Source organism: Chiloscyllium plagiosum, chromosome 22 (assembly GCF_004010195.1).
Source record: "Chiloscyllium plagiosum isolate BGI_BamShark_2017 chromosome 22, ASM401019v2, whole genome shotgun sequence".
Classification (NCBI taxonomy): domain Eukaryota; kingdom Metazoa; phylum Chordata; class Chondrichthyes; order Orectolobiformes; family Hemiscylliidae; genus Chiloscyllium; species Chiloscyllium plagiosum.
In genome coordinates, this window is record NC_057731.1 from 43,172,856 (window position 1) to 43,197,910 (window position 25,055).

Below are 25,055 nucleotides of genomic sequence, written 5' to 3' on the forward strand. Positions count from 1 at the left end.
TACATGTGAACAGCACCACCTGCAAGTTCCCCTCCCAGACACTTGCAATCCTAACTTGTAAAATATATTGCTGTTCCTTCATTGTCACTGAGTCAGAATCCTGGAATTTCCTCACTAATGGCATTGTGGGTCAATACATTGTGTGTCAACTCCAGTGGTTCAAGAAGATAGCTCACCAACACCTTCTTAAGGGCAACTACAAATGGGCAATAAATGCTGGACAGCCTGTGATGCCCATGTTCCACAAACTAAAAATAAAAAAAGTCTATCTTTCAAAATTGTTGTTGTTTTCCTCATGTTTATTACACTTCTATTTTTCAAATCATCTGCAAAATCTGAAATTTTGACCTAAATGCCCAAGCCCAGATAATTGTATGTGTTAAAAAGACCAGTGGTTCTAAACTGACCCCTGATTAACACCAAGTGCGCTTCTCTCCACTCTGAAAAACAACCAGTCACTGCTACTTTCAACTTTCTATTCCTCAGCCAATTTTACATCCATGTAGCCATAGGCTTTAGTTTTACGAACAAGTCTTTCGTGTGGTCCTTTGACAAATGCATTTTGAAAGCCCAAATTCACAACCTCAACCACATTATTTTCATTGAGTTCCCCTGCCACCTCCGTTACTGTACCTAAAGAACTCAACACAATTTGCCTAATATTGGTTATCATTTATTAGTCTCATTTATTAGTGTATCTCGGTTTAGCTACAATCCTTGCCAGTATTTAAAATTCTGTAAGTGTTTGCTGATTAATGCAGTGATTAATTCTTAATTCCCTTCATTTGCATAGGAGTGTTCTTCTATAAAACCCATCCTATCACCAAGGTGGACATTTTGGGTACAATTGTCCAGAAGCGAGAGAGGGAGAAGTCTGTTAGTTTCGGAGGTTGGTATTTCTGAATAGAGTTTATGTATTTATTCCACCTTCCCCCACCACCCCTAACCCCGTCTGCTCATCAACATGAGGGCACAAACATTCTGCAGGTCAGTAAGACACCACAGCAGCGGCAAGTCGCTTAGTGGTTAGCACTGCTGCCTCACAGTGCTAGAGACCTGGGTTTGATTCCAGCCTTGGGCATCTGTGTGAAGTTTGCATGCTCTTCCCGTGTCTGCATGGGTTTCCTCTGGATGCTCCGCTTTCCTCCTACAATCCAAAGATGTGCATGGGAGGGAGGTGAATTGGCCATGCTAAATTGCCCACAGTGTTCAGGGATGTGGAGGTTAGATGTATTAGTTAGGGATAAATGTAGAATGATGGGGAATGGGTTTGGGTGAGATACTCTTTGGAGAGTTGTTGTGGATTTGTTGGGCCAATGGGCCTGTTTCCACACTGTAGGGATTCTTAAAAAGATACTGTAAATCTGAAATAAAATCATGGTGCTGGCTGTGCTCAGTAGATCAGGCACCCGCCATAGCAGAAAACAGAATTAATTATTCAGATTGATTTTTCATCACAGCTGCCGGCTCCCTGGACACAACCCCATTTGGAACCTGAAACCCAGTTCTTAATTCTTTCAGAGTTGGAAGACTGAGTAGACCACCCTCACTAATAAGACATACAAAATAGGAACCAAAGTAGGCCATTTGGCATCTTCCCCCCCCCAAGCCTGCTGTGCCGTTCAATAGGATCATGGCTGATCCAACATTCCTAATATCCAATTTGCTAGATTTGACCTTAAACCTTGGTTGCCTGCCTGATCAAGAATCTACCTATCTCAGTCTTAAATATACATGGGCCACATGAGGTTCAAGGAATAACTAAATTAAACAACTGGTTTCTGAGTTGGCATTTTTGCTCAAAATGACTCTCATTGCCCATCCTGCTTGCTCACTAGCGGATCTGTTTTGCAGTGGATGATGGAACCGGAGTGATCAGCTGTTTGTGTTGGAAGAAACAAAGAGCTTTGGAGAATATAAAACCAGGTACATGGTTTAATTTTCATTCTCACATTTAGTTCCATCTCTAATTTCCCTTGAGGTGGTTCTAAGTGTCTTGAGCTGCTATAAAACATTGAGGGAGCAACATCCATTTGCTGTTAATGAGGGAATTCCAGAATTTTGACCTCATGACAATGAATAAATAATCGGTACTGTCCCTCTGACAGTGCAATTGATAATGCTATTAACAACTGCATCCATAACTTTGCTGATGATCAAGAGTACCCTGATTTGTCAGTAATTGGCCAAGTTAGATTTGTCCCTGCTTTTTATGGACAGGACCTAACTGGGCAATTTTTCACTTTATCTGATAGCTACCAGTGTTAGCTTTACTGGAACAGCTTGTCTAGGATGCAGCCAGTTCCAAAGCACAGGTCTTCAGTACTGTTCAGTACTGTGGAATTCATTGCCACAGAAGGCTGTGGGAGCCAAGTCGTTGAGTGTATTTAAGACAGAGATGGATACGCTCATGATTGGGTAAGAAGATCAAGGATTACAAGGAGAAGGCAAGAGAATGTGAGAGAAACATGTCAACCATGACTAAATGGTAGAGCAGACCTCATGGGCTAAATGGCCTAATTCTGCTCCTATATCTTATAGTTTATTGCCAGAATGTTGTCAGGGCTATAGCCTTTACATATCCAGTGCCTTCAGCCATTTCTTGACATCATGTAGAATTAATTGATTTGGCTGAAAATTAGCATCATGATTCTAAGGATCTCCAGTGGAGGCTGATATGGAACAAATTCTGGCTTGAAGCTGGTTGCAAGTACTTCAGGCTTGTCTTTTGTACTGATGAGCTGGGCTGACCCATTACTGAGGATGCAATTGTTTTAGAAGTGTTGTCATCAAGTTAATCCTTTAATTAACTGCCACCATGCATAATTGGATTTGACAGTTCGGAAAGCTTTGATCTGATCCATTGGTTTCATAGAATAAAACAGCTATGCTAATCTTTCCCATCAGATTCTCCTATATTCTGCCTTCCTCCCACAGCCTCATTTTCATTTGGTCTGAATCTCCTGGAGCAGCTGAACAAGATCACTCAGCTAGAACAACAGAACTCCCAGTTGGAACTAGGTGATATCGTCCATGTGAGGGGCTGGCTAAAAGATTATAGAGAGCAAAGAGAAATCCACTCCACCAACGTATGTGAGTCTATGGACAAGGGGGGAAAGAGGGGCTTACAGATGTGAAAGACTAAAATTTGTGCCAATGGGGAAATGGTTTGGATGTTGTGAGGATGGAGGGATTGGGCGTGTGAAGAGTATATGTGAGCTTTTGTGGAATCTCAGTACAGTGGGAGCCTTTTGTGTCTTCAATCACAAGTTTGTGTTTCCGTGATTGGGTGTCTCTGGAAAACTCCCAGAGATGCTGGACCAAGGGTCAAATGGGTTTATGATGCTGGGCCCAGTGTCAAGTGGGTTTAAGTTGTTGGCCCCAGATTCTGTTGTTGAGAAGCTGGGCATGGGTTTGAGTGGAGGTTAAGATGCTGAGCTTGGATTCTAGTGTCTCCAACTGGGATCTCTGATTTCTTTAATGTGTTCTGTTTTTCCAGCTAAGATTGCTGATCCCGTATTCACTGCACAAATCGCTCGGATGCTGGAGCTCCCATATTTATACCGAAACTTTTATGATAAAACTTCTAAAATTTCAACGGATTCAACTGAACCAAAGTAAGAACCATCACAGCAGAGGGGAGAAAGAGTGAACTGAGTGAAAGAAAGCAAGAGGAGATGTGTGGAGGTGTTGGGAGAACAGATGCAAGTCTGGAGTCTGCGTAATGGGCAAAGTGCTTAGAGACAGAAGGGAAGTGGGAGAGCACATGTGAAAGAGAATGGGAAAAGTGATGGAGCATGGGAAGCCGGTACAAAACCTAGAGGGAGTGAACAAAAGCTCAAATTATGTAAGCAAATCAATATTTTGCTGTATCTGGTTCGGTTTGTTTGCTATTTGGTTCCTACCAGTTTGTTCACTTCTTTCATTTTCCATCTGTTTTTGCTGATACTGTCTCCTGTTTAGTCAACAGGGAGGGAAGATCCTATCACTGCAGAGGAAGATCAAACAGTTTCTGAATCAAACCAGAGTGAAAAATTTCTACCAGCAGGAACTGGAGGCCATTGATTCACTGGTCTGCATTGCTCAACAAAACCAAGTGAGCACATATCTACAAGAGCACTCAGCACAAAGTTCACAGTGGATGGACAGGAAGTGAGGGATTACCGAACATATTTTTGAGATTTTTGAGAAGATTTGTAGCTCAGGTTGATGATATGGATGTGAGTTAGCTTGCTAGGCTGGAAGGTTTGTTTTCAGGCATTTCGTCACCATGACTAGTTAACATTATCAGTGAGAGTTTCTGGTGAAGTGCTGGTGGTATGTCCCACCTCTGTATGTAAAGGTCTCTGTTTCTTAAGGTGGGTACAACACTCACATCATCGGACAAGTGAAACAAAGACATGCACAAGAATTCCTAGAGGCCTGGAATTCTAACCGGAACTCCATCAATAAACACATCGATTTAGATTTCATCTACCTTCCCTTGAAAGATAGAACCAGAAATGACAAGATTCACCTTAAGAAACCAAAACTTATAAATAGAGAAGCGGGACATACACCAGTACTTCACTGGAGGCTCTCACTGATGATGTCACCTAGTCATGGTGACGAAACACCTGAAAACAAATCTTCTAGTTTAGCAAGGTAACTCTCATCCATATTTATGATATGTTATAAACATGTTCTCTTTTCTTTTGGTAAATTATGTATCCACTGGTTTATTTTAAAGGAAACACCCTGTGTATCAAGGCAGATTCATGAAGTTTTTCAGGAAGCTGTCTGTGCCCTTCAGGAAGAGGGAGTTATTTTCCAGAAAGTGGCTGGACCTAGCAAGCTGTACCTGGTAAGCTTTAGGCCAAATCACCAGCAGAGGCTAAATTCTGATCTCTCTCTCTGTCTGTCTGTCTCTGTGTGTGTGTGTCTCTCTCTCTCTCTCTCTCCCCCTCATCCTATTCCCTCCTCCCCCACTTTCACCTTCTCCCTCTCTCCGCTATCTTGCTCCCCTCTGCTTTCTTTTGTGAGGACCTTAAGGAAAAGCATTACATTCTACCCCTTGGTGATAATGCCCTTCACAAAGTTCAGGTGCTACTTTATTAAACAGTGCTCATAATTCATTCAACTAATCTTGAGACTTCATAGCTATGAATACTTAGCAATATCCATAATATTGCATTTTGTCATTCAGACCATTAATGAAGATCATGGGCTCAACTCAAGTATCTACAAGTTTCCATTGGTGACCAGTTGCCACAAATCATTACCATTGCCTGGTCAGTCTCTAACCCATCCTCCAATCCTAGTCAATTTCATTTAGCTGCTATTTAAATGGCTCCTCACCAATGGCTGTTTGAAAACTATAATTTGTAATATTGCTGTAAGGCTGACCACTCAGTGAACTTATAACTATTGATAAATGCCAACTCAGTAATTTATTCCAAATTCAGATTTTTGAGGTCACATTCTTTTTAAGCAAAAGAGTTGTTGATCACTAATCCTTGACTTCTTAATTGACTATAATAAAACACTAATTGCTGGCCCTGGAATTTCTGGTTTTACCGGTATCGGTGCCTAGAATGCACCAGGGTTAAAATTGCATCACTGCATAAGCTGAGCAGCAGGAGCTGGGGTACAGTGGAGTGTGTTAATAATGATGTAGTAATGGTTTTTGCTTGTGATTGCCCTACAGGTGACTGATGAGGAGAAAGAATTACACAATGCAACACTCAGAATCATTCAAGATGACTCCACACGACCAAAACGTGAGTGATGTTCTCTCAGAATCTTGCTGCATTTGTTAAAGTTAAGGTTAGGGTGTTCTGTGTGTAAACCTCTGGGTCAGCAACAGGGTGAGGTGACCAGTTACAATGTGGGATGGGTAGTGGTAAATGATGATTTGCTCTTGTAATACTCCTTTAAGGTAAAAGCAGTATCCCATGAGTTTCAGAAATGGAATCAGACAACATGTCCCCTAATTTTTGAGATTATGTTGCCCATGCTCAACATCCCACTATGTTATAAATCTGTATTCATTACTTGAACCAGCCATCTTCTGAGCCCAGCAGGATTTTTCTGCAATCCCGCAGTGACATGTCACTTTCTGATGGTTTTGAGCATGTGATCATCTAGTGACTAGTGTAATTCTGTTGTCACTAACTACTGTAGCATTGGTTACAGTGAGCTCTTTTTATTACAATGTTTTTTGCTCAGACACATTGGAAAGGACATCTTTAACTTAGTTTACAGAATTCCATTGAATGTAGTGGGAATGAGCTCAGGGAGCGTGATATTCATTCACTACAGATTACGATGCACAGCAGCTCCTGTGAAAGGGAAAAGGTGATTGTTAACTGAAGGGGTACAGGGAGCAGGCACAGAGCATCTTGGTCAGAGATTTACAAATTTCAGATTAACAGAGGAGAGGGTGAGATGAGAGAGATTGGAGAACACAGAAAGTGGAATTCTGAGTATCATTCCTGTCTTGGTCGGTTCTCATTACCTTCAATCTATCAGAATATACTCCTGCCTGCACTCAGTAATAAATTCTTTTCCTGTTGCTTTAGATGTTGAGAAGGGCTGCCCTTTCCTTCACATTGTGAACTGTGTGCGGCACAGTTATAATGCGGGAGTTAGTGAGGCCGCAGTGCAGAGAGTGCTGGACAGATTGGAGTGCAACAGTGAAATAGTCAGCACCATGGACCGACACTACACAGCTGCCTGACTGGCACACAGCCCAACAACCTCCTGAGAAGTGAAACAGCAACTATAATACCAAGAACAATGTGTACTTTGCTGAACAGAGCCAGGAGTTGTGAGCTTGAACCATAACCAGTATCTGCAATCACCCAGTGCGTTGCCACAACCCAGGATGTGAGAAAATCCATCCTATTATCTACAAGAGTAGCAGGGAATGTACCACAAATCATCGAGTAGTCTTAATCCTTATTTTCAGTAAATTTCAGACAAAAGATGTAAGTATTTTGACTAAGAATCTGTCCATGATTATAAACTTATGAAAAAAAACTTGCATTTATTTGTACATGGTACATTTCACTTCCATATAAGTTCTTCAAAGTGACTGAATTTCACTAAACCCCAGTTATTATTGTGTTAGGGTAACACATGTTTTATGTTTTCAAGCAGGATCCCACAACTGACAATGAGACTAACCATCAGAATATCTGTTTTTGGGTGGTACAGGTCAGAGTCACATGGCCAGCTAACGGTATTGGTCTTGCCTTAGCTTCAGTAGATATTACTTGAGTATTGTGGGCACAGACAGTAAGAGAGAACCATGGGCACAGTCAGTATTATTGTGGACATGGTCAGTGAGTAAGAAATTATAGCACATTCAATATGTGAAAATTTCAGGCATATTCAGTGAGTGAGTCCTCAGGGCACATTGAACAAGAACCAGAGACATAGTCAGCAAGTAAGAACTGCAGCTATCCTCAGTGAGTGAGGACTGTGGGTATGTTGAGTGAGAACAATGGGAATCAGCACTGAGTGAGAACTGTAGGTAAGGTCAATTAAAGAGAATTGTGTGTATGGTCAGTGAGTGAGAACTGCGGCACAGTGAGTCATTGAGAAAAATACACAGGATTTTATTCTCTTTGACGTTGTACGTGATGTGGTTATCATTGGAAAGTTAAGCAAGTTTACTCAACCCTAATTCCCCTTGATTTCAGTGTCTTTCTATATTATTTCAGAGGGCAGTTCAGAGTCAACCACATTTTTGTGAGTCTGAAATCACATGTAGGCAAAACCAGGTAAAGCCCAGATAAAGGACATTAGTGAACCAGACTGGTTTTTATGACCATTGCTGGTAGTTTCATAGCATTACTGAGATGACTTTTATACTCCTGATTTATTTAACTTTTTATTAGGTCTGTACTATGTCGTTATTATTTTAGAACTTAGATTCGAAAGTGGAGTCAAATTGTTTTTCGTTTTCAGATCTCTGAAGGCAGCTTGTTTTTCCAACAAAGGTCAGAGTTATTTCAAGAAATGAATTAAAGACAAAATGCTATCCAAGCATTTTTGAAGAATTAGGTTAAATCACTCAGTCATTACCTGTAAAATTAACTGCTGAATATTTAGAAAATTGAGTATCCAAGTTGTGAGATTTTAATTTGTAGAAACATTTAAGCTGTGTAAATTGGTGGAAGTTTCTAGAGTTTCAAAATTGGATAAAAGTCTTAAGGTGCTTTTGCAGTCAGAGGAGGAGGGCTGGAAAGAGTCATTTTGAGTAAGAAATGTAAGTGTTAAAAAAGAAGTGATAATTCTGAGATTGAGTGACTGGAAAGGATAATTCCGGAGTAAAAGGGTTAAGTTTTTCTTTATCCTATTTATGTTATGGTTGTTTTAAATTACCTTGTACAACTTTATTTACTTCTATGTAATAAACTTGTTTTTTTGGTAAAACAAAATGTTGCCAGTTCTGTGTGAGTATATTTGGCGACTGGTCATCACAGTAACCAAACTGGAAAAAAACCCCATATAACCTATCAATCCAAATTTCATTCTGAGATTTAATTGATCAGCATTACTCTCAGCTGTCCTCATACATTTTAAACTCCACGAGCTGTATGATGGGAATTCATATCTCCATTGCATTATCCTGGGCATCTAATCCAGTGACATTACCATTACGCTCACTTTCTCCCCTAAACTCGAATTTCTCAAGCATTGTTAGTTGGTTTGGATTATTCACACATGATGTTTAAACAATCCAGAACAACAGTGCCACGCTGGTCATCAGAGGCTTACTGAGCTTCTGATGATCTCTGACCTTTTGTTTTATGATCTGGATTAACTTCTCCAGTCTCCACAATGAGGCTCGAACACACTACTATCTGACTCAGGAGAGTGCTAGTCACTCCAGTGAGCCTATCAGTGAGGTATCATATTGGTTCAAGACCTGGATTAGCAATCTGTCCTCCCTTTCCCATGAATAATCTTTGGGATATGGAGAATTATTTAATATATCTGTATGCTATTTGCACCTGTATGATGTGAAGAAGCAAGGAATGGTTGCGTCGGAGTATTACGGGTGATTAAAAGGGATAAATTTTGTGATCTGAGTATTTCTGAAGATACCAGAATCTCCTGTTTTCAGAGCCTTGTAAATGGCCACAGGTCAAGAGTAAGAACTGCTTGTATTTTCAGAACGTTTGTGAATTGGGAGATAAGATCTGGAGCATGAGGCGTGGTCACAACCACAAACATTGGCTCTGCTGCTGATTTTGAATCAAACAATCAGACCTTGAACACATTTATGCTAAAAGTATTTATTGAAATGTTTGACAGACTCAGTTGGAGAAGGAATAGCAGCAATTTAGGGAAGAGCAAATGCATAGTGGGACCGAGGAACCATTCCTGGAGTGGAAACCCGCCTGAAGGGGTTAAAGACACTGTAATGGGTGCCAGGTATTGTTGGCCATTCTCCCCATCACTACCCAGGCAGCCAGTGCTGGGCTGGTGACAAGGCCCTGTGTTGTTAGCCAGGTCTGGTTTCTCAGTCCCTATTTACCATCACCCAACCTAGAACCAGCGACTGATTTTAAAACCTTGCACTCATTAAACACAATCAGGCAGCTGAAAGGCTGCTTGGGGGCATATTCTGACCAGTTAGTGATAAATGGTTAAGGGTCCTCTTTAAGCAGATTATTGAGGGAGCAACCTCATGACAAAGGGGGAAAGGGCACTGAGTTTGCCTCATTTGACTCAGCCACTAGGCTGTGTCATAATGACTCTGAACCAAGAGAAGCTTTCAGAGCAGAGTGTGACTATCAGTAACATGAGTGGATTTCAAAAACGCTATCCCAATGGCTGGAGTTCAGGGGAGATATTCCCACCCCCATGAACAAAAGAAACAGCAGATTGGATCACAAATCTGAAATAAGATCCTCTAAGGAAAGCAGTATTGCCACATTAAATCAAAACTAGGTGAGAGCAGACAAGGGAATGTTATAGTAGTTACAGAATTTACTAAGATTACACTTTCATCACTCATTCATGCCCTTGCCCCACCCTTCCTAAAACCTCCTCACTCTGCCCTGACATCCAAATTCAAAACAGAGCGTGGCCAGCCCTTACAACTTGGCCAAAGCAGTGTTGACCTGTGGGCAGCATTGATTGCAGTCCCTAGGTAAGGTGAAGCTGACAGTCAGTTCCAAGTCTGATCTTAGGCTGACAGAGCAACCGGGGCCAGCACTGGCTTGGAGTTTGTTAGGAACATTGCTTTGGCAGGTGTTGAATAAATCTGGTGAGGAATCCACTTTGTTTTTTTTTTAAGTTATTTTATTCCAAAAAGAAAAATTTTACAATTTTAAATAAGACAGGCTGTAAAATAGTCAGCTGGTTAATGGCACCTATGTAACCAATAGGAACCTGATGCACAAGAGAACCATCAAAGCAAGAACTAAACTGTACAAACAAATGTAAACACAACAACTGAATCATTCCTCTTGTCCTCTGGGCTACCCAGACATTGGGCAGTGGTCATTCTGTTCATTCAGAGCTCATGCTGGCTCTTAAACCATGGATTCTCTCCTCTCTACCTTCAACCTCAAGGCAATTATCTTCTTCCAGAGAAGACAGCAGGCTCTGCTGTCACTATCTCTCAAAACCATTCATCTGCTTCATAAACCCTTCTTCACAGTTGTGTGAGGTTGGCAACATGTAAATTCCACATCAGGGAGTCATGCTTAGTTGTTATTGGCTACTCCCTCATGAAGAGGATTTGTGATTGTAAAGGTGATGTTATTCCCAATGATTCTGGCTTTCTCCTCTGATGTTGCCCACAATTGCTGAGGGGTTTGGAAGGAGGAATGGCAGGGGGCTGTCAGCTATCTGCCTGTATTGGGTGGGGTTCCACCACCTTCCCACACTGGGAGGGGTGTGTCACCTGTATATTGAATATCCTGAACTGGAGGCCAAGCCCTTCTGCTGGGTCTTTCAATAATTCTGTTCGATTGTTGATATTGGGCATCAGCTATATGAACACAATGGTGGGATGAGCACGAGTCTGCTCCCTTACCATTGACTAAAAGGACCCAGATTCTGAAAGGCTTGGCAGCGCTGACCCCGACAAGCCTAAAGGGATGGTTATTTAGGTCTGAGATGAGAACATTTCTTCACATAAAAGGTTTATCAAGCTTAGGATTTCTCTACCCCAATGGCTGTGGATGCTCCATCATTGAAAATATAAAAATATGGGTTGTTTATAGGACAGAAGGAGGCCAAATGTCCTATCGAGTCTGTGCCAGCTATCAATCCAATCAATCCCATTCACACGCTCAATCCCTATGGCTCTGTGTTCATTTCCTTTCAATCCCCTTTCAACTTTGCTTTGAATTCGTTAATATTTCTCACTTCCAATATCCTCATGGGCAGCAAGTTCCAGGTTATTACCACAGTCCCCCTGCATCTTCTATACAAAATCTTAAATGTGTCCCCTGGTTCTTGTACCATCCGCTGATGGGTACAACTTTATATTGTACCTTATGCCAATTATAATCTCATACACCTTTATCAAATCTCCCCTCGTCTCCTGTCCAAGTAGAGTCACTTCAACCTAACCTCATAACTAAATCAGTCCCTTATCCCTGGAATCATTCTGTATCCTCTCAAGGACCCTCATATCCTTCCAGAAATATCATACCCAGAACTGGATGCAAGTTGGCTCCTGAGCAGAACTTTTGAAAGATTCAGCATGACACATCCATGATGGATTTTTTTTTGTCTCTCAAGGAATCCATGGGCATGGCGAGCACGTGGAAAAGTGGAGTTAAGGTGGAAGGTCAGCCAGATTGTGCTGAATAATAGAGAAGGGCCCAGGGAGAGGAAGGTATTCTTCTGCTCCTGTTTATATTTGAACACTCTTTGATGATTAGAGGACAACGTTGTTTATGACCCATGTGACCACTGAAATGCAAGGTAATTCAGAGATTTGTGGCATCGAATGGCAATGCTGCAGGAACAAATAGGGAATGCAGAGGGGGATGTTCATACAGCAGTCTCCTCACAGATCTGTTGCTGTCCACCTGTTTCCATGGTTACAATCACTGTGCAATTAGAATCCACGATTAACGCACTATTATAGAGGCACAGAAAAGAAATTTGCATGAGTTTTTCTTCTGATGTTAAGCTGCTGAATAAAGAGGGTGAGATGCAGGCAAAGTTGCTGCCTGTAGCCAGAAGAATAGAAGCAGGAGTCAGCCCCTTGATCCTGCTCTACCCGAGTCACTGCATCACTTTAGACCATGAGCTCGTCGTCGGGTCCGCCTGTGTGAAGACCAACCTACAAAAAGAAAATGATTATTATAAAATACAGTTCCTTCTCTGGACAGTATCGTGTAAATAGTCAAATTGGGGATCAGGAAAGGATGGGATTGGACCACAGAATTATGGTCATATATATACATTTTTAAAACCTACAGATCTCTGTGAAAGACGATAATGCATGTTTTTCCCATACAGCCTCGGTGCATTACCTGTAGATTTCCGTCTCCTTTCCTTCTGATCAGACTGCATCCTGAGGTTGGCATGTGATAGCCATGTGGCGTAAGATTCCCCAAGTTTCTCTGCAACAAAAATCAACAGAAATCAGCAAATCTCTTCTTGCAGCAGGGCTCTTGTTGGATCTTTCCCATTCTCCCTCCAAATAGATGACAAATGAACATGGTGCAGCCAAGAAAAACTAAACTTGCTGACGTTCTGCTGGTGGCAATTATATTCCCCACATGGTGCCATTGTGCAATTTAGTAATAATGTAAATGGGTATTCATCTGTTAGTGAGGCTGATGAGCCATTGCCTTACCAAAAGGATTGCTGGAGGGATTTGCTTGATCTCTGGATAGGAGGAGTGCTTGTTGCTCAAAAGGTATATCAAATACTCACCTGTACAGACTCCATCAAAGCTTTCTACCTGTACAGGTGTACATTCTCATTCACCCAACTGACCAATGTTCATCTCTCTCTTGAGCAATTTGGGTTTACCAACGTTGGGCATATATCTGGAGGTTTTATCAAAGAATCCTGCCACCAAATGCCACTGTCCTAAATTACATAATTTCTCCCCACTACTCCATCATTTACTACATTATTTTTTCTTTTTGAAACACCCTAGTGGCCAGTGACAAGCAGTGCCCTTCACATCAAAGGGCAATGCTGCGTGATCAAACAGTGAAGGAGAAAGCAGGGGTTAAATCAAAATAGAATTGGATGGGGAAATAATACACTCCACTCTTTGAGGCGCCCACCACTCCCTGAATAACTCCAGCGTGTTGGTGGGCACTGTGTGCTCCTTCTCCAGAGACACCCGGGCTCTAACGTAACCTCGGAAGAGGGGTAGGCAGTCGGCCCTAACGCCCCCCTCCACGGCCCGCTGCCTTTACTACAGTTTTATAACTAAGATGCAATTGTGCACAAAAAAATCTATAAATCACACCATTTTTCTAAAGTTCTGATGATTTTGTACTGCTCACAGCAGTGTCCCAGAAATAGCTATTTAATTCCTGAAGGAGTATCCTCAGCCAAAATCATGTGTGAACATATGACCATCCAGAGTCAAACAGACCCTCCAATTCCTTTTATACTCATTGTTGTCTATCCTGAGTAACAGGCTGGCAGTTGTCATAGATGACTCTGATGAACAACCTAGTGTTGGCAGTGGACTGTACAAGTGGTTAACCTATCATAGACGGCTCACAGGGTAGAGATACAGCACGCTCTGAAGGAGAATGAGCCGTGACAGTGAATTAGAATAAGGCTCTCACCTTTTAGCATTTCCTCTAACTCTGCATCGCTCCTGTAGGTCCCGTCATGCCAAACTCCTCCTGAGGAATGGGAAGAACTAGAGGCAGATGATTGACTGGAAGAGCTGTGTGACGTTTCAGACACACGATGAGTTCCAGATCCATCTGCCTGGTTGGAGAAGCTAGATGACGTATGGTGTGATCGACTGGCTGCAATTAAATAGGAGATATTTAATCATCCTGATCAGCGACATAAGTAATGACTCAGTATATGTCCCACAATAAAGCAAGCTTGGGGCAGGATCTGTGAATCTGGTATAGAGAGCTGCAAACAAATAAATTAGTAATTACAGTCTCTCTGGGTAACAATGCAAGTGATTATAGTCCCTGAGGAATGCCCAAGGAGTTTGAATTAGAGGAGCGCAGCTGTCTCAAGGGTTGTGAAGCTGGAAGGGGATTACAGAGAAAGTAAGGCGCAAGGCCATGGAGGGATTGGAAAACAGGATAGGAATTTTTGAAATCAAGGCATTGTTTGACTGGGAACTAATGTGAGCACAGGGTGATAAGGGAATGAGAATTTCTGCGAGATAATACATAGGCAGAAGAGTTTTGAATGATCCCAAGTTTAAAGATTGAAGAATGTGGGAGATTGGTCATGAGTATTTCAAAATTCAAATCTTGGTGTAACAAAGGCATAAGTAATGAACAACCGATCCAATATTACTCCACCAACATCGATGACTGAAAATTAAAATGACTCCTTGGAGACAGTCAGATAAAGGGAGAGTGAAGCGGTGATAGTATGCAGGTGGCTGTGAGTGCAGATCAAATTAACTGCATTCACAGCATCTACCATTTAAAACAATGAATACTTAACGTGACTGACCTCCTCCTGTCCGTGTTGCACCACCTCCTGATGCTGCTGAATGTGCACCAAAACCTAGAGACAGAGAGGAAAAGTGGATTTTTAAAAAAAGGAAACACTTGAATTCAGATAGAGCCTTTCGCATCCCAAGAGGTGACACTTGGCACGGAGTGAGAGTGACTCTCAGCAAATGATCACATCTTTCATAGTTTTCAGCAGAAAGAATCAGGTGATTAATCTTGCAACACCCTCCCCCTTAACAAATATATGCAATGAGAGGGCTGTCCTCTGAGGAAAGGTTGGACAGGCTGGGCTTTAGACAGTTTAGAAGAGTAAGAGGTGACTTGATTGAATATACAAGATCCTGAGGGGTCTTGACAGAGTGCCCTGTGGAGAGGATGGGAATGGGGGAGTTGTCTTATGAGGAAGGTCAGATAGGCTAGGGTTGTGTCCACTCAAGTTTTGAAAAATAAGTGGTGACTTGATTGCAACATTTAAAATCCTGCAGGGTCTGGATGGGGTGAATGTGGAGAGGATGCTTCTTTTATGGGAGAATTTAGAACCAAGGGTCATGATTTTAAAATTATTTAAAATAGAGATGAGGCAAATTCTTTCCTCTCATTGGATCATGCGTATTTGGAACTCTCTGCATGAAAAGATGATGGAAGCAGAATCATTGAATAGTTTGAAGGTAGATGCATAGAGATTAAGCAAGGAGGTGACAGGTTATTGGGGTATGTGAGAATCCAGATTTGGGGTTACATTCAGATCAGTCACAATCTTATTCAATGACAGAGCATGCTCAAGGGGCCAAAGGCTGGAGTCTTGCTCTTTGTTCTTAAGTATGTAAATATTGTTACATTAAGTTTATTCTATTTGCAGTTTAATTATTTAATTGGGGAACTTGCAACTGGGATGCTTCAACTAAAGTTAGACATTAGAGATACTGACCAACAAAGGTTAGGTTACAGCACTAAAAAGGGCCAATCAAGTGATCCGCCCCCACTAGCTCTGTAATAGCAATTCACTTTGTCCCATCTACACTACTTTCCAAAAGCCAAAGCAAAACTATTTTGTTAGTGGCCCCACGACAGTGCGCACTTCCTCAGTGCTGATCCCACAACAGTGCGGCATTCTCTCAGTGCTGACTCTCTGATAGTGCAGCACTGCCCTCATCACCAGGGAATCTCCTGAATGCTGCAGAGACTCCACCACTGCTGTTATTCCTTAACAAATCACTATGCTGTCACCTCTCAGGTATTCCTCATATGCTGTCCTGTTCCCATTGAAGAATTTCTCCCAATTGTCTTCGAGAACGCCAGATGTCCCAGATTCTCTTGAGCCAGGTGACCTGTACACAGTCCAGCCATTTTCTACAGAAGGACAATGATGGAATTGGTTACAAGGATGGCTTGTAAAACTGTTCACTGGATAATACAATGTGGTGATAGTGCCACTTAATTCGATGGAGGTTATTCTCAATGTGAAGAATGGAACTTTGTCTGCACAACAACTGTGTGGTACACACTCTTAACGGATACTGTCATGGTCAATTGCAGCAGCAACAGGCATGTCCCCATACAATGCCAGTAGATTCTGTAAAATTCCTACTTCTCACCTCGGAGGTATTTCTCGTAAGCTGTCCTGTTCCCATTGAATGCATTCTCCCAGTCAAACACAAAACGGCCAGATGCCCCAGGTACCCCTGATGGTTGGGATGAACTATGTGACGTGTGCACACTCCGCGTGTTACCTACAAGAAAGACAATAATGAAAGGCTCTTTACTGGATGATATCGTATTGTTGTAGTATTGATGACGGTCTGCTTTATAAGAAAGATACAGGTGATTGCTTATTTCTGTCAAAGTTTGTCCTGGGTTACGGCAGCATCCTGAGACACAGGGATGGAAATATATGATCAAGCATTATGGCCCAAAATTTTCCATAAGTTAATATATCAAAATGTTCCCCATTAGTTAGACTTACAATTATATGTCTAGGTTTTCACAAATGTTGCCTGACAAGTTGCGAAAATGATAGCCTATAGGGCAATGAGAACACCAGGGCACCATTTTCTAAATCACTAACAGGATGTAGATGTCATTGGCTGGGCCAGAATTTATTATCTGTCCCTAGTTGCCCTTGAGAAATGTGATGGTGAGCTGCCTTCTTGAACTGTTGAAGACTATTTGTGTAGGCCATTGTCATCAGCAATCACTCATTCACGAGTATGATTGTCCACCTAGAAAATTCATTTCACAGATCAAACAATGCCATTAGTGAGGGAATTCCAGAATTTTGCCCCAGTGACACTGAAAGAAAGGTGATGTACTTTGAATATAAACCAAAGAATTGTGGATGCTGGAGATCTGAAACAAAACAGAAGTTCCTTGCGAAACTCAGCAGGTCTGGCAGCATCTTTGGGTAGAAAGCAGAGTTAAACGTTTCAAGTCCAGTGATTCTTCATCAGATTCATTAGTGGGCGGCATGGTGGCACAGTGGTTAGCACTGTTGCCTCACAGCGCCAGAGACCCGGGTTCAATTCCCGCCTCAGGCGACTGTCTGTGTGGAGTTTGCACGTTCTCCCCGTGTCTGCATGGGTTTCCTCCGGGTGCTCTGGTTTCCTCCCACAATCCAAAAAATGTGCAGGTTAGGCAAATTGGCCATGCTAAATTGCCCGTAGTGTTAGGTGAAGGGGTAAATGTAGGGGAATGGGTCTGGGTGGGTTACGCTTCGGTGGGTCAGTGTGGACTTGTTGGGCCGAAGGGCCTGTTTCCACACTGTAAGTAATCTAATCTAATCTAAAAGATCTATTTTGAAGTCAGGATGGCGGGTGATTTGGAGGAGGACTTGCAGATGGTGCTGTCATGTATCCACTGCTGTTGTCCGTCTAGGTGGTATCATCATGGATTTGGAAGATACTGCCTAAAGGAGCCTTGAATATTGTAAATGGTAAACACTGCTGCTACTGGTGGGAGTGAACATTTGTGATGTGGTGCCATTCAAGTGGGTTACTTTGTCCTGGATGGTGTCAAGCATTTTGAGTGCTGTTGGCATTGTACTCATCCAGCCAAGTGGAGGGTATTCCATTCACACTCCTGACTTGTGCCTTGTAGATGATGGACAGGTTGTGCAGAAACAAGGGTTACTGCAGGATTCCTAGCCTCTGACCTGCATTTGTACTTTAATGCTAATCCATTTTGTTTTATGTCAATGGTAGCTCTTAGGATGTTGACAATAAGCGATTTAGTGATGTTAGTGCCATTGAAAGTCAAGGTGTGATGGTTTGATTCTTTCTTGGTGGAAAGGGTCATGCCTAGCACTTGTTTTGGACAAAAGTTATTTGTCATTTATTCAGCCCAAGTTAGGACCTGAGGAAAACAGAGCAAACAGTTTGTTGCTTGAATCAGGAAGATTAAAGGATTGGGAAAAAATAGCAGAAGGACCAATATGAAGGGTGAATTAGATGGAATTGAGGGATATTGGATCAAGATGTTGAGAATACATTTATATTTAAGAAAGAAGTGAAAAAATTGGAAGATGTGGAATAGTTTGGATATTTTCTGGATTGAAAAGATTTGCCATGTGGTTTTTATCAAGCGGTGAAGTCAGCAGCTTAGTGTGTGCTAATTACAGAAAACCTGTGACTTTGGAGCTAAGCTTTCAAGTAGATAAGAGTGGGTTTTTGGCCCTTAGTTACTGGAAACCTTGATTTTGAAAAGACTGGGAGGATCTCTATGCTAATTGCTTCCCAACAACACTTTCAGACTTAGGTTTTACAAGGTATTCATAAACACTAAGATTGGAACCTTATCAGGTCCCCAAAAGTCTCTGTTGAGAAAGAGAGAGACTTGCAGCTTCTGGAGTATCTTAACATTGACTATTTAAGTCTGTTAAACAAAAACTGAGAAGTTGAATTGTGGCCACTTCCAAATACTTGGATCCAAGTTAATTACAATCAGTGCTGTACATCTTCCAACAGTGTCAGCAATTCAGTGGGCTGTGATTAAGGGATATGGGGAAGAACTGGGACTGACAGATTCGGGGAGAATTGGATCAGAAACAGAGATTTTGCACTGACTTTGGTTGGAATCTTTAATCAGTGTTCTCTTCTGCTCCATGAAACTACCTAAAAGATTGATGTGTCAGTTCCAGAAAAGTCGTCTAACATGTCTCCATAGATTGTTTGCTGTGTCCAACAATTTAAACACTCACCTCCTTCACCCTGGACATTCCCTTGTCCTCCATTTACCGACCCCAGATCAACTCCATAATCTTAAACAAAAGAAATGAACGATTTGAGTCATGTTTTCCAAGGACAGTGAAATCAGCTTCAAATTCAGGAACTGAGGAATGTGAATATGAAGAACACTCAAACTCAGAGAGAGGAGATAAAGTTCAGAGTCCTTAACCACAGATTTAGAGAATTCCAGATCCATCACCAACTTATCCCCAACTCCCAATGCATCCCTTTTCATCCTCTCTCTCCCATTCTATCTCTGCTTGCATCCCAGCCCCCTTAACAACCCCATCTTCCTCCATTTGCATATGTTTCTTATTCTCAAACTCTTCCATTTCCACTGCTCACACTATTGCTCTCTTTCACACCCGGCATCTCCCTTACAGACACACACTCAGTCTGTGGGACACACACATTCTCTACCAATGCAAATATATGGTCTTACCTCTCAGGTACTCCTCCAGTTCGGTCTTATTTCTGTCTGTTCCATCTTGCCAGAATACTCTGTGACGTCCAGAACCCCCAATGATGATGGTGCGAGTATCGATCAGCCCATTATCTGAAACAGCAAGAACTAGGTCAGGGTTTGGAGTAAAGCTGCGCTCACTGTGAATGGATTCACAGTGAAAATCAGACACCATCTCCTGATCTCAACAGCAAAGTAGTTCATTTAAGTTCATTCATAGATAAACATTGTGGATTATGTAAAGCTGTGTGCATAATGTTGTCAAATTGCACTGAAAATATCTTGCTTCAAAAAATTTGAAAGTTGATTCTCAAACAAGTCAAGGTGAGGCTGAAATTCTCCATCAATCAAAGGGATTCCCATTCTCTATCAGTTTGTGATTATCACATACTAATCCTTTAATGTACAAATTGATAGTAACTGGCATCTCATTGGAAACTTGGATTTCATTTCTGAATCGCCTGTGGTTTTTCTTACTGTGGATTTCTTGTTGATTGGTTCTGGAGAATGCGGTGGGATAATGGTAAAGTCACTGGACTCCTTTTCGAAAGCCCCAGGTTAGTGTTCTGGAGACATAGGTGGAATGGCTTTAAGATTTGAAAGCAGTAAAAATCAAGAATGAATAATGAATATATAACCAATTGTTGAAAAATGCATCTGATTCACTAATATCCTTTAGGGAAGGCAATCTGTCATCCTTTCCTGTTAAGCCCTTCATCAGGAATGAGGCTTGTTTGTGGGCTGGGGGCTGAGAGATAAATGGGAGGGGGGGTGGGTTTGAGGGGTAGATAGCTGACTGGAAGGTTGGAACTGGGGTTAGGTGGGGGGAGGGGAAATGAGGAAACTGGTGAAATCCACATTGATGCCATATGGTTGGAGGGTCCCAAGGCGGAAAATGAAGCTTTCTTCCTCCAGGCATCGGGTGGTAAGGGAATGGCGATGGAGGAGACCCAGGACCTGCATGTCCTTGGCAGAAGAGGGGGAGTTGAAGTGTGCGGCTACAGGATGGTGGGATTGGTTGGTGCGGGTGTCCTGGAGATGTTCTTTCTGAGACTGTATGGTCCTCAGTTGAGGCAGGGCTGACTATAGAGAGATAAGGTGGCAGTGCATGGCTGCAAGTGTGGAGCGAAGTATTCAGAAGGAAAATTGTTGCTGGAGATTTTGAATTTGTAGTCTGTACTGGTTGTCCTGTTTAGATCCAAACTGTGATGGTCTGAATGTGGTTCAGAGTCCATGTGGGATCAGTTGGTTCCATAGGCAGGCACTGAGGAAGGAGTTGTGGCTGTGGTAGTAAGTCTGTTTAAGGATGTGGCTGAAGACCTTCAGGGCAAAGGAGATGACCTGGGGGTTGCAGTGAGAGATTCTTAGAGAAAAATGTCTGAACTGACATTGGAGATGTTTGAAGTGTAGAACTGCATTGCAACTAGTAGACACAATGGTGACGGCTAGCATTCTTCTATACCCATAGGCTATATATAGCAGATGACATTTTGGCTAGATAGGGATGTCATGAATAACACCTATTATGAAGAAGTCATAAGAACATTTGATGATGGACCCAGCCACCTACCCCCAGCCCCACCCCGCTCCCATTTATCTCTCAGGCAATTGGTTCCACAAACCTCATTCCTGCTGAAGGGCTTATGCCCGAAACATCGACTCTTCTGCTCCTCGGATGCTGCCTGACCTGCTGTGCTTTTCCAGCACCACACTCTCGACCCTTCAGGATTGTGTATGTTTCAATTAAATTGCCTCCAACATTTCTAAATTCCAGAAGATATAAGGCTAACCTGTCTAGCCTTCCTTCATAAGTCAATCCACTCTTTCCATGAATGAATAAAAAATATGTCTGGACTGATTACACAACATAGGAATTTGGAGCAAGACTGGGCTTTTCCCATCCCTGTTCCACAATTCAGTACAATCAATGCTGATCTGACTGTGGCCTCAACTCTACGTTCCTGCCTAACCCCAAAAACCTTTTGACTTCCACGTTACTCAATCATCTATCCATCTTGAAAGGTGTGCTCCAAAGATCCCAACCTTGTGTCTTCACAAATTACTTTCTTACCTATTTTTCTATCATCAGGAAATTTAGCAACTAATCATTCGGTCCTTTCATCCAAGTCAGCTGAGAGAAAAGAATCCTCTTCATTTCTGTCTTAAATGGTAAATCCCTAATTATTAAATTAAATGTACTTTTCAGAACCTATCCTATCAAGTCCCCTTTGGCTTATTTGTCTTAGTAAATCACCACTCATTTGCTGAAGAAAAAAATGGAAAGAGGTCCTGTCTGTCCAACCTTTCCTCATAAGGTATTGCCCTCATCCCAGCTATCAGTCAAGTGAACCTGCCCTAAACTGCCTCAAATACATTTACATTCTTTCTTAAATTGGGGAACTAAAACTCTACAGTGTTCGAGATGCAATCTCACCAATGTCCTGTACAACTGTAGCAAAACATTCTGATCCTTATGACATTTTCCTTTGGAATAAACAACATAAGTTGGCCTTTTTAATCATTCACTGCAGCAATGTATTAAAGTTTTATGATTCATGTACCAGCACACCCAGATCTGTTTGTACCTCAGAGTACTTCGGTCTCTTTCTAGTTAAGTAACATGCTGCTTTTCTATTCTTCCTGGCAAAGTGAACCAGTTTACTAAATTTCCCACATCCTAGCTGGCATTTTATTTCTCACCCATTTATTCAATCCTTCTCCCTTTGCAGGCTCCTATGTCTTAATTGCAGCTGACTTTTCATACTATATTTGTATCATCAGCAAAGTTAGCAAATTCAATCCCTTTAAGCAAGCCATTGATACAAACTGTAAATAACTGAAGCCCTAACATGAATAGCGCGATCACTCAACATATCCTGGTCACTGAAAAATGACCCATTTATACCTACTCTCTGCTTTCTATTTGCTAACCAATCCTCGATCCATGTAGTACCTTACCCTCTTATAACGACAAAACAAGCTCTTGTTTTGTTACATGCCTTTGATGTGACTCCTTGCCAAATGCATCTTGGAAATAGAAGTATAGTACATCTACTGATTCCCCTTTATTACACATTGCTTTTTACTTCCTCAAAGAACACTAATAAAATAGTCAAACATGATTTCCCTTTCCCAAAACTGTGCTGTCACTGACAAGTCACATTACGATTTTCTAAATGCTCACCTAGATTAGATTAGATTAGATTAGATTAGATTAGATTAGATTAGATTAGATTAGATTAGATTACCTACAGTGTGGAAACAGGCCCTTCGGCCCAACAAGTCCACACCGCCCCGCCGAAGCGCAACCCACCCATACCCTTACGTTTACCCCTTACCTAACACTATGGACAATTTAGCATGACCAATTCACCTGACCTGCACATCTTGGGACTGTGGGAGGAAACCGGAGCACCCAGAGGAAACCCACGCAAACACGGGGAGAACGTGCAAACTCCACACAGTTAGTCGCCTGAGTCTCCTATGACCTCCTTAATAATAAATTCTCATACTTTTGATATGACAGGTTACAAGTTAACTGGCCAAGTGTTTGCTTCTTATGCCTTGCTGAATTGTAAAGTTTCTGGTCATCATTTAATGACAATTAAAAAATAAAACACTTGGACAATTTAAGAACATGTTCAGAATCAATTTAGCATCAGGCAGATATTGCTGGTAAATACCGCAATCTGACTCAGTTAATGACCTACCTTTCATATACTGAGCGAGGCGTGGAGCTACATCAGAATATACAATGCGTCCTGGAGGTCCTGGGGGTCCTGCTGGTCCAGTAATGTATGGTCTCATTCTATCACCTGGAGAGCAGAGGGACTTAGTTAGTAACTACCTAGAGAGAAGTACAGTCATCCAACCCAGTGTCCCAACCCAGAGAGATCCCACCGTAGTTCACCTAATCCTACTGAGTGCAGCATAAACAGTCAGGACCAAACACTCAAGAGTTCCTGATGGATTTCTTGATATACCAAACCTGTATCACACTGCATATAAAGGGTGTGTTTTTCACTGATGATTTAATAGAGTATTACCTTCACCACATGGATCAAGAGGCAGCTCACCACTGCCTTCTTCAGGGCAATTAGGAATGGACAATAAGTACCTGCCAACCAGGAAGGCCCACATCTTGAGAATGAATAAAATCAGTATTTCCCTTGTTTTGAATTTTGAAATGTGTAATAATTCAGGAAGCCTGACTGGAAGGGAACATCATTTATTGTTGAACACCAAAACAGAGCCACTACTCATGGTGTACATAAGCTAGTCCTAGCCCAGAATGGGGCAATTCTACGCTCAACAAGCTCCAGAAGGAGATTGATTAGCGATTCCTAATGGGCCTTAAAGGGGTTATCACAAAGTGTAAAGGACGCATGACAGTAACATTTGTGAATTTACTACAAATCCACAAAGGGATTAAATTAGAACGATAATATAGAATGTGCTCTATCACACAGACATCCTTAGAACAAACAGCATAAGTAACAGAGAACGTGAGAGTCTCAATCTCTATTATAAACTGAAAGTCACCATAGTCCCAGTCTCATTAGAAAGAGAGAGACAAATCGTGGTGGGTTTAACCTGAGAATCAGCACATCTCAGACAAAGGACAAGGTTGAGAAGACAGGATCTTCATGGTAATCACAACCAGTCCAAGGTTTGAACCCACACATTCAGCATCACTGAGTCATAAATCAGTTATGAACTAACAGAGCTAAACAACCTCTGGTTATTAAAGTCAGAACAGGTTCAACTCCAATTCCTTGGAACATGCTCATCACAGGCATAGGATTGGCCTTTAGCCCCAGTTACATTGCATTCCCACTGGATTTCACAGGCACAATATCAGATCTAACCAGATGGGAATCCTCAGTGTCTTAAGGCTCAGCAAATACAAGGTATGAATATTCAAAATTAAACTGAAGCCTTGACCAGTGGAACTGAGGTTATCACTTACTTGAGAAGTATTCAATAATCTCACTCTTCATTTGCTGCCGATCTTCAGGATATAAACCTCCTCCAGTTCCTGGTGATCCTGGAGGCCCTGGTGGTCCTGGAGGTCCTTGAGGGCCTGCGATGCTATAACCCGAGTCTGGAGATTCACAAAAAGGCATTGCAGTTAGTGGAGAAGATACTGGACTCACACAAATGTAATGGAGGAATGAGAATTCTCAGAGCCACTGTTTAAATCTGAAGGCTGAAGATTTTACAGCACTGCCCACAATTGATCTATTTTGCACGGATTCAGGAATATCCCAGTGTTACTTCAGCAGTGGCAGGCCTCTGTACTCCCCAATTGTGAGAGATCCCTTATGTGACCTCACCTGCACGTCTGGGGACTGCAAACTGGCAGGGGCAGTCAAACCTGGAAGACAAATCTCAACCATGATTCAAGAAAACATTTTTTAAAAAGATAACAAAAGAAATTACTTTGAATATAGGAAACGACATCTTCAATGCGGAAGTTTCCACCCCCAAGCCCAGGGGGTCCAGCTGGTCCTGGCAGACCCCGTGGCCCAGGAGGTCCAGGCTGTCCAAGGATCCGCCTAAAGGGAGCAGCTAAAGGAAATAAAATCACAGATTGTTCAAAACAAATGGAAAACTCAACATAGAACAACAGTTACAAAAACTGTGACCTGTTTCTACATAGAGAGTATCCGAAGTGTCAGGATGAGCAGCTTATCATTGAGTCAGAATGAGAGTGGGAGGTCCTGG

At 42.0% G+C, this 25,055-nt stretch overlaps 2 protein-coding genes across 2 annotated transcripts in view; one reads left to right on the forward strand and one right to left on the reverse strand.

Moving 5' to 3' along the window:
- Positions 1 to 789: 789 nt before the first annotated feature.
- stn1 (STN1 subunit of CST complex) lies at positions 790 to 8,406 on the forward strand (the record flags this gene model as incomplete). Its single annotated transcript, XM_043713169.1, has 8 exons — positions 790 to 889; positions 1,855 to 1,926; positions 2,938 to 3,093; positions 3,500 to 3,617; positions 3,964 to 4,096; positions 4,730 to 4,843; positions 5,687 to 5,759; positions 6,561 to 8,406. Coding segments are annotated over 8 exons (924 nt in total), but the record flags the coding sequence as incomplete, so codon positions are not given.
- An 865-nt stretch (positions 8,407 to 9,271) lies between these two features.
- The window catches only part of LOC122561259 (collagen alpha-1(XVII) chain-like), an 81,899-nt gene continuing 66,115 nt past the window's right edge, over positions 9,272 to 25,055 (reverse strand). Inside the window, exons 49-59 of the mRNA XM_043712885.1 lie at positions 24,771 to 24,899; positions 24,298 to 24,432; positions 23,039 to 23,143; positions 19,308 to 19,421; positions 18,838 to 18,897; positions 16,241 to 16,375; positions 15,873 to 15,995; positions 14,644 to 14,697; positions 13,779 to 13,967; positions 12,495 to 12,584; positions 9,272 to 12,301 (exon numbers count right to left, since the gene is read on the reverse strand). Coding sequence (XP_043568820.1) covers positions 12,252 to 12,301; positions 12,495 to 12,584; positions 13,779 to 13,967; positions 14,644 to 14,697; positions 15,873 to 15,995; positions 16,241 to 16,375; positions 18,838 to 18,897; positions 19,308 to 19,421; positions 23,039 to 23,143; positions 24,298 to 24,432; positions 24,771 to 24,899 — 1,184 coding nt within the window. The 3' untranslated portion in view covers positions 9,272 to 12,251. The remainder of the gene's footprint in view (positions 12,302 to 12,494; positions 12,585 to 13,778; positions 13,968 to 14,643; positions 14,698 to 15,872; positions 15,996 to 16,240; positions 16,376 to 18,837; positions 18,898 to 19,307; positions 19,422 to 23,038; positions 23,144 to 24,297; positions 24,433 to 24,770; positions 24,900 to 25,055) is intronic.